The sequence below is a fragment of the Ips typographus genome, linkage group LG1 (genome assembly GCF_016097725.1).
Source record: "Ips typographus isolate SLU linkage group LG1, UJ_Ityp_2.0, whole genome shotgun sequence".
NCBI lineage: Eukaryota > Metazoa > Arthropoda > Insecta > Coleoptera > Curculionidae > Ips > Ips typographus.
The window spans coordinates 20,554,787-20,563,746 of record NC_138422.1 but is presented as its reverse complement, the minus strand read 5'-3'; the positions used below and the strand labels follow the sequence as shown (position 1 = coordinate 20,563,746).

The window sequence follows — 8,960 nt, the reverse complement described above, 5'->3', positions numbered from 1 at the left end:
CAGGCTCCATGGAGCGATCAGAGCTTTTTTGACGTCACGATGACGTAATTTGGAAAAACCATAATTTCTTTCAAAAAAACGTCATTCTGACGCCAAAAATGCTCTGCTCGCTCCATGGAGCGTGAAAACGAATGCGGCCAAGGCCCCCCTTTACATGTGTCATTTGACAAACATTCCATAATGTTGGCGTATAAGACCGATTTTAATAACAAAGTGAAACTTAAAGTTAGCCAATATCCCAAGCTGGAGGAGATTAAAGCAAGCCAGATAAATCAAGATCACTTCGAAGCGAAATTCGATGACATAAAAACTCAAATCAACGACCAGTTAGATTGTGTTTATTAATGAAATAAGAAGCGAAATGGAAAACTTGGAAGGAAAAGTGACCCATACCATTGAGGAATTTACTGGAAGAATAGGGGTAGTGGACTATCCAGGATTTACGAAGGGAAGATGACAAACTGCAAGAAAAGTCCTTAAAGCCAACCTTAGTCGCCAGTACTAATGCTTGTTCCAATATCAAACCTCCAGTTTACGATGGTAAGACCTCGTGAGGCTGCCGCAGAAGCAAACCACTGGATATCGAGCGGCAAAGCCCCCGCCTTGGTTTTATGGCTTAGAGAATGGAGCCTTGGAGGTTTTGCAAACATTGGATGAGAGCTGTTATAGGAATTACGAAGACTTAGTCCAACACTTAGAGATGAGGTTTGAAAACAAGCATCTAGAGCAAGTTTACGAGGCACAGTTCTTAAGCAGAAGCCAAGAAACCTTGCAGCAGTACAATGTGGAGTAAAGAGACAAAACAATGGTAGTGAGCAAACGCATCCATTTTCTCGTTCTTTTGAATGCTGGAACTGTGGATAGAAAGGGCACATGCCCTAATCCGATAAGAATAGAAGGCCAGGAAAGATGGGAAAAGAGAAGGCAAAACTATCAAAATTACCAAAGGAAGGTGAAGAAGGAGATAAGCAACATCAGTGCCCCAAACCAAAAGGAATGGTGAATTATGGAAGAGAAAGTCTAGCTAATGTTCATCACAAGCAAAAGCTGCCTGAAAATCATCATTCACCTTCAGTTATTAAGGTACTTATACCAGCTTAGTAGTGAATGGCAAGGTTTGCGGAAAGAATTGTCAAATGGTCGTCGACACTGGAACTTGTTTCACCATAGTTAGACCAGACATAGTAAAGTAATGCAGATTTAGTGATACCGGAGCAAAATTTATATTGGAAACAGCCGGGGGTGGTACAATGCCTGTATTGGGAATCCATGAAGCTAAAATTGAGTTTATCATTTGGTTCATTTCGTTCTCGTAGCCAACATAATCGATGATGTACTGATAGGACTGAATCTTATGCGGCAACATAAATTTTATTTGAATTTGGAGCGTCATAAAGACTAATCCAGACGAGTTTAGTGTGAAGATGGTCGAACAGACGACAAGAAAGGTTACATTGCAAGGAAATTACTTTGCCCAGACCAATGAAGGTTGTAAGCGGCTTAAAATGCCTGAAACTGAAGCGCGGTGCCGAAGAGTGGTTTTAAAAAGTGAAGCATTCCGGACACAAAAAATATTGGAAACACATCATCAACGAGACATCGACTTGAAGTACCTGTTGAACAAGTTGGAGAAAAGCAAGTTTGGAAGAAGTCGTCGACAATGCATCAGCGAATAAGAAACGGCGGCCACAGAATACAGCAAGGTCCACCACGAGTTAAGAATTAAAGTCGTTTATTTGAATAGTCTTACACCTTTCCGACTACCCAAAGCTGGTTCAAGTGTTGATCGGGACTATCAATTTTAGGAGGGGGGCAGTGTTACGAAATAGACTTTTAGTAATTTTGTGTTACCTCATATAGTCTTAATTCATTTCGTCTTACCCCGTATATTGTATTGTTTAGGCTCTAGAACGTCGTAGTTCAGCTGTTTGTGAGATAGAGAAATTTATGTCATAGTTTGAAGTTTAAGAGAGAATGCCAATTTCATGAATATTCCCGAATTACCTCGAATCCATGGAAGTCTATATTAACAGCTGGGTTAGGACCGGTGGAGAGTCAGTCAGTTAGTTGTTGCGATTGTTAAGAGTTGTCAGTATTGTTCGTAAAAAAAAACGAAATATACAGTGCGAGGAAAGTAACGTTGTGTTTTGAGTGAAAACGGTTTAATATAATAGATTGAAATAGTCGAATAGCTAGATATTGAAGTATTTGAATATTTAAAGCAAGTTCGTTAAATAGTCAGTTCAAATCAAACTTTGAATGTTTCTGATGCTCTACTAACAACTATAATAGTACTAACTATAGTCCTCGGCACTAAGTTGGTCAATTCACGTCATTGACGTTAACCGCGCCGCGTTGCCAGATGTTTTTTTAACATTAAAACCATGTTGCTCACCTTTGCGTTTAGGTTGCAAAAAGCTTACATACAAAATACGAACTTTTACCTAATATTCTTCAATATATTTACATAATTAGTAATGATTTTTTAAGTAATTTACCATTTGTCGCAACTGAGAAAAAAAATGAATCTTATTTTAAATACATATTTTATTAGGTAGGTATTACAAAGTTCAAGAACTTCACTATACGTTTTTTAATAGAATTTGACTTTCAAAAATTGAATATTTGACTATTTAAATTATTCGAATATTCGAGTTTATGACTCGAAAATTCCGCGCCTTTCTGTTTTTTTTTTAGGAATTTGCATCTGTACTCAATTTGTTAAGCTGAGACTAACCATTTGCGTTGCAATGTAGAATCCTAGCTTTAGGCTGACTATTAAATAAAAAACATCATGCATAATTACAAATTTATTGACAAAATTCTCATTACAAATAGTATCCTGATAAAACGTTTTCAACATGCTGCCCTCTATAGTTTTACCCATGCAGTACGGAAAGCTCAAAAGTAGTAAATATACATCCAATTAAAACCCCCATACAAATTATTGCAATAATTTACTGTACGTCAGAGTCCAAAGGAGGTAAAACTCCTTCAATCCACTTAAACAATCCTTGCAGTTCCGTTTTCTTCAATTCATGTAAAGTGTAGACTAAAGGAATAAACTCTCCTGTTACACCCAGTTTGGTTAATTCTTCATAAGTCTTTTTTCCCCATGAAATCGGTACCATTGTGTCTCTCTCTCCGTGAGCCATATATAAAGGTGTAGATTCCGACTTTAGCTCTGAATAAACGGCGGAATTTTTATTTAGAAACGATGAGAGGGCAAATATCCCGCCTAGTCCTGGGACGAAACGATAACCGCTATGAAGTGCCAAGGCTCCACCCATAGAAAAACCTCCTAATACATTGAAAAATTGTATTTTGAACAATTTACTTCAAAATTAAATATACCTATTACTATCCTGTTGAGTGGTACACCAGTACTAGTAATATCATTAACCAAGTTTTTCACTTCTTCTCCTATTTCATTTAAGGTTTCTGTGTGTTCAGGCACATCTGGTGTTATGCTATATCTGTCAAACCAAACATAGCTAAGCTGTAAAGATAAAACCACAGTCCTAATAATAAGTATTATATTACTAATACAGGGAGATTCACTCTATGATGGTATATCAGAAATATCTAGAAAAGAGCTCAATATATATTTTTTTTAATTTGAATTGTAGTTTTTCTAAAATATTTTTCACTGTACGGTTTTGTCAGATCAGCCAAAAAGAATACAAACTTTCGATCGTCAACAAAACATTCCGTTTCTAAGTTTATTTTTTAATTACAGAGAGATCGCCTAGTAATACTTCTTAATACATTTCCTATACCTATCAAGCACAGTTTCCTGGACATTTAATAAAAATAGTAAATTTGTCAGCAAAACACTAATGTAAACATGGACAATACCACATGGTTGAAATGCCCAGAAACTCAAGATAAAAAAACCACCAAAAGATCTTTTTTTAATAGAATCCTCTGTGTGTTATGGTTTGTAATGAAAGGACATTAAATTTAGAACAAATCCATATATAATTTTCGTATAGCAAACATTCTTTGATGGTAAGTCCACATGTGTAGATGCAGCAAGCTGAAGCCTGCTTTTTTGACCAATCACAAATTCGACAATGTTCTGAGATTTACGCAAATGCTGCACTTATGGACTTAGCTTGACAGAACCGATACTTGTCACATTTAACACACACACACAAGGTTTTTCTCAGATTGTTTGATTGTCATATAAAATGAAAAAAAAAATATTATCAGTGCTGCTCTTATGAAAAACGTGCAGAAACATACAGACCGACGAATGCCGATTGATGAAAGTTTAAAATAAACACAAAAATTTACAATAAGAGACGATAATATTTCTAATAAATTTCTCGGTTGTTTTTAGTAACTTTCTATAGAAACTTCTAATATGCCATCACTGTGAAGTGTGAATCACCTTGTATACAGTGTGTCCAGGATAAGGAGAGTCACTATGGAAATCTTCAAAACTGTTAGAGATACAGATTTGGTCAAATGGGAGAAAATTTGCGTAATCATGGCCTTAATAAAATGTTATTTAGAAAATGAGAGATATTTTGAAAAAAGTTATTTTTTTTGGTTTTACAATTTAATTTTTTGTGACGTTAATATTGAACCTAAATCAAAACTAATGACACTTTTGTACATTCAACGATGTTTAAAACTTTACCTTTCCTATAGGTATGGAAAAAAATTGTTTTTGTGTTATTTTTAAGTTTAAATGAATAATAACCGCCTAAGAACCGGTACCTTTCACCTTCGGGTAAACTTCTTCTTCGGATAATTTCTACAACAGAATTGACCAATAGTAGCGTTTGATTTCACCGTTTCTATAGAAATTATCTTTAGAATAAAATTATTCTTAACTGAAAGTACCCGCCCTAAAACAAGCTAATTATTTATTGGCATAGGCAATTATTTATTTTAAAAAATATATTTTCAGATTCTGTCAAAAAACAGTGTAAACGCATTTAAACCATAAATTGTCGTACATCATCGAATTTGGAACAAAAAAGGCTTTCAGAATCTGATATTAAAAAATAAGGTCCGCATTTAAAAAAAAATGAAGTTGATAATGGTTCCGCAAAGAAAAAACGTCGGAATAAAAAAAATCTAAGTTGTGAAAAAGTCACACGTCAAAACAATATGTTTCAAAATATCTCAAAAACCAAAAAAAATTGAAGGTTTTTAAATGTACTTTTATTAAGGCCATGACTTTGCAACCGTTTTCAAGATCTCTATAGTTGCTCTCCTTATCGTGGACACACTGTATAACATTTAGACAAAACTGAGTTGTGCAAATTGAATCAGAAGCATCTGTAATCTTATGAGTAGTAGTAGCTATTTTTGTAATAACTTTTATTTCATACTGTATCGTAATATGCTCTATTACGTAGTCGGTTTCAGTCCGGGAAATGATTCATTACGTTACTAGTCCGGCAAAATGTTTTTTTCCGGACTAGTCCGGCAAAGTAATATAATTTTGTTAGCAACCTATTTAACAGTTGGTGTCCAAAATGTATAAGGGTGTGTGAAATCACAAAAAAAAACTAAGAATCAAATAACTATTTTTTTTTATGAAATTATTTAGCAATAAAACGCGCAACTTTGCCTCCATTTAACTAAAGCTCTATCAATTATAGTTTCTGAGATAGCAATGCTAAAGCATCGAATTTGTAACACCCTGTACATATTGTATGTACTCGTAATAAAGATAATGTTTTGAAGAAAAAGGTAATAAGTAAAAAATATATTTTTTTAAATAGAACAAAAACAAAACAAAAATGAGATTGAGCAAGTTAAAAATCGTTATTTTTTAACCCACTAAGTTTTAATAAGGTTCTTAATAATTTAAAAATCTACTAATCCTAATTTTGTTACTGGTTTTATGGAAGATTTGATTTTGAGGAACTTAAATGGTAGCCAAGCTCTTCAGTATGTTGTTGGAAATCTTTCTGTGACCATAAGAGAGCTAATTTAAAAAAAAATAGCCCAACTAGGTTTCTCTTTATAATACTCTCTATATTTAAAGTTGAAATTACTATTATATTTTTTGTTCAGACAGAGGTGTATCTCATAAATAGATTTGCTAATAGAATAGAAAAGCATTAATCATTAAACTAAAGTTAGTAATAATATTAAAGACTAACAAATTACTTAGGACCCTTTAACTTTGCAATTAAGTTTTTTCACCTTTCTTGAGAAACTATTTTCATGTTAATGCCAGTTACAAATAATAAAAAACCACTAAAAACATATTTCAATCTCAAGTATATGGAAATGATTCTAACTTTAGGAGAATGTCTCAGTAATTCTCTTTGGGCTTCTAGAATATACATCAACAAATTTTCCAACTGCTAACATCCTAATGCAAAAATCATTAAAAGAAACAGAGATTGGGCCAGTTTATTGACCAAGGGATCTGAATATCACACTGTTAGATTTCTTGGGGACAGTTCAAAAGTTGTAATGCTGCTACCAAAGCTACACCTCAAATTATTGAAGTTGAGTAGGGAAAAACATTGCTTCTAGAGCACATTTCTAAATAGAACAACCTTTTGAACATCTTCATCATTTGCTATTTACATTGTTACATTAAGAAGGAACCTATCTCTGGAAAAACAAAAAATCCTAGGTAGGTAATGAGAGTTTTATTCTCACACTTTTCTGCTAGTAACTAAATCTGTTTAAGTAATTTTATACATTTTTGTGGAAATTGACTTTGTGTTTTAACTTTCACTCCACTCACAACTCCACTGTAGGAATATGGACTACTTCTTTACAATAAATTTTTGTGGATTTTAGAAAATGGTTTCTCACAACATACTAAACTGTTTAGGCATCTTTTTTCAATACACTCTGTATAAATAATTTTCAAAACAACATTGCAATTGAAGACAAAATTTTATTTTAAAATTAGGTTATTCTTTCAGTAGCTATTACTTCATTGACTGTACTACAGTACTGCATAGTTGTGTACATAGTAGGATTATTTATTAATACTAAATTACTTACAAGATGCAATTCTACAAGGACAGAAAAAATATGTAGACTTACCTCTCCTTTAAGGGGTGTATAGGGCCTCAATGGAGCTGTGGGAAAGACAAAATTTATATGGGGAGAAGCAAAATCTCCAATAAGAAACTTTATCCAATTTAAGAAGCCTTGTCCAGTGTCACCTGCAAACGAATTTCGATAATCGAAGAAAAACAATGTTTAAGCCGAGATTTAAGCAATTTGTTGAGTTAACACATTGATAATGAGAAATTTTTAACTTACCAGATCCATGTAAAAATATTACAGCAGCAGAACAAGCTGCATTGGTTTGGGGCACCTTTATTAAAGAAGTTAGGGCCATTTGGCAATATATACAAAAATGTATAAAAAGTGTATAAAGCTAAAATACAAAAATATTACTACTTTTTACCTAAGAAACCATGAACACATGAATGTTTATTTTTTTATCGAAAATCATAAGTTACGTGAATGTTTGGTTGCATAAGCCCTTACGGTAAGGTGGCGACCTCTACATACCAAGCAGACATAAATTTAACAATAGTCATATGACACTCCGTTGTGTATAACTAGCACAGTCACGTGACAACTGTCAGACTATCCTCCCTAATTGGGGAAAACTGCAATAACCCAACTTAGTTAAAAAATAAACAAAAACAAAGAGAATCCAAACAAAGCACAGCACTTTGTTATTGGTTATTAGTGAAACAAATTAAAAGTATTAAAAATAATGTATAAATAATTATAAGTTTCCATGAATAGTTAATGCTACAAACGTTGTGCTGTTGATCCATCAGTCAGGTATTAATATGTAAAATGGGTGATACAAATCTCCCACTGTTTTTTATTCCTAATAAAGGAAATCCCAACAAAAATGCTGTAAGTAGAAGAAAAAATGTTGCTTTACAAAGCATAGATTAACACAGAAATACAGATGAGACAAAGTCCTGATTTTGTCCGAGACTACAGTGTTTACTACTGGTGGAGGAAAATAATATTGTCACGTTTTGGGGGTGGCGTAGGAAGAGAAACAAGATCGTAGCTTAAGTATGTCTTCTTTATTAGGCAGTGAACACTGACCAAGAGGGGGTGTGTGGGTGTGTACGTCTAGTGGTAGGTGCGTAAGCCCTTCTGAAGTGTCGCCAAGCCGTCCAAGTGTAACGAGCCGTCCGGGCACTAGAAAGTTCGGACTGTCGCTTGTGACCTCCCTCTGGGGATGACCCCAGAGTTCGGTAATCGTTGATGGCTTGAGACGCTGATTAAATACCCACATCGTGACCCCAATTTGCCGGTCTTGCTGATTCAGACAGTGCACTAGGGGAGAGCGGGGCCCGACTAGGTAAGGAACATAGTGCAATTTATGTTATTCGTGACATCTCCCCCTTCCAACAAGTGTTCGCCCCGAACACTAAAAGTCCATGTTTACAAAATCAACTCACTTATTTTCTATTCTTATTTTCTAATGCAGGTGGGGGAGTACTTTATTTAAACCAACCTATCATCAAATATTACTTCTTAAACTAACACATGTTACTTATCTTCTAGAAAAGGGGTGGAAAAACTTTATTGAACAAATATCTTAACTACTTCTCGATTTTTAAACGTTGCCATGTTTGCATACCCAAAAAACACTTATTCCTTTCGTTGGGTCACCTTTCAACCTTGTTGTTGCGTCCATCTTCTTGCCTTCTCATTTAAGCGTAAATTGTCCCCTGCATCGGGCACCATCTTCTAGTACCTTCTCTCGGCACTACATTGTCTAAGCGGAAATCCATCGCTTAGCTTCGACATCTTTGGTCCATTGCGTGCTCTCTTTTTAGCACACGTTGCTTTGGACTACTATACATCATTTCTAAGCCCATCTGGAGAACCTTCTTCAGCCCTTCATTTAAGGGACTCTGGGTGCACGCGGCTGTAGAACCGACGGTGCGGAACCCATCCGAAGATGCTGGTTTCTCCTAGGCTTG

General features: G+C 34.7%; 1 protein-coding gene and 1 long non-coding RNA gene across 2 annotated transcripts; one reads left to right on the top strand and one right to left on the bottom strand.

The window, feature by feature from the left end:
• Positions 1 to 2,795: 2,795 nt before the first annotated feature.
• Positions 2,796 to 7,481, bottom strand: LOC145740276 (lysophospholipase-like protein 1). Its single transcript, XM_081995716.1, has 4 exons — positions 7,258 to 7,481; positions 7,036 to 7,157; positions 3,355 to 3,499; positions 2,796 to 3,301 (listed from the first exon to the last, which is right to left on the bottom strand). Exons 1-4 carry the CDS (start codon positions 7,334 to 7,336, stop codon positions 2,958 to 2,960), a joined length of 690 nt encoding a protein of 229 aa, XP_081851842.1. The 5' UTR covers positions 7,337 to 7,481; the 3' UTR covers positions 2,796 to 2,957.
• Positions 7,482 to 7,601: 120 nt separating this feature from the next.
• Positions 7,602 to 8,605, top strand: LOC145740277 (uncharacterized). Its single transcript, XR_014181384.1, has 2 exons — positions 7,602 to 7,872; positions 7,928 to 8,605. It is a non-coding gene; the product is annotated as an uncharacterized LOC145740277 (long non-coding RNA).
• The last annotated feature ends 355 nt before the right edge of the window (positions 8,606 to 8,960 follow it).

Excerpts from the sequence above, each read along its gene's own strand:
- LOC145740276 (XM_081995716.1), bottom strand. The coding sequence starts at position 7,336 with ATGGCCCTAACTTCTTTAATAAAGGTGCCCCAAACCAATGCAGCTTGT. Across the intron at positions 7,158-7,257 it reads AATATTTTTACATGGATCTG|GTGACACTGGACAAGGCTTC; the intron begins GTAAGTTAAAAA and ends ATTCGTTTGCAG. Across the intron at positions 3,302-3,354 it reads ACTCAACAGGATAGTAATAG|GAGGTTTTTCTATGGGTGGA; the intron begins GTATATTTAATT and ends TCAATGTATTAG.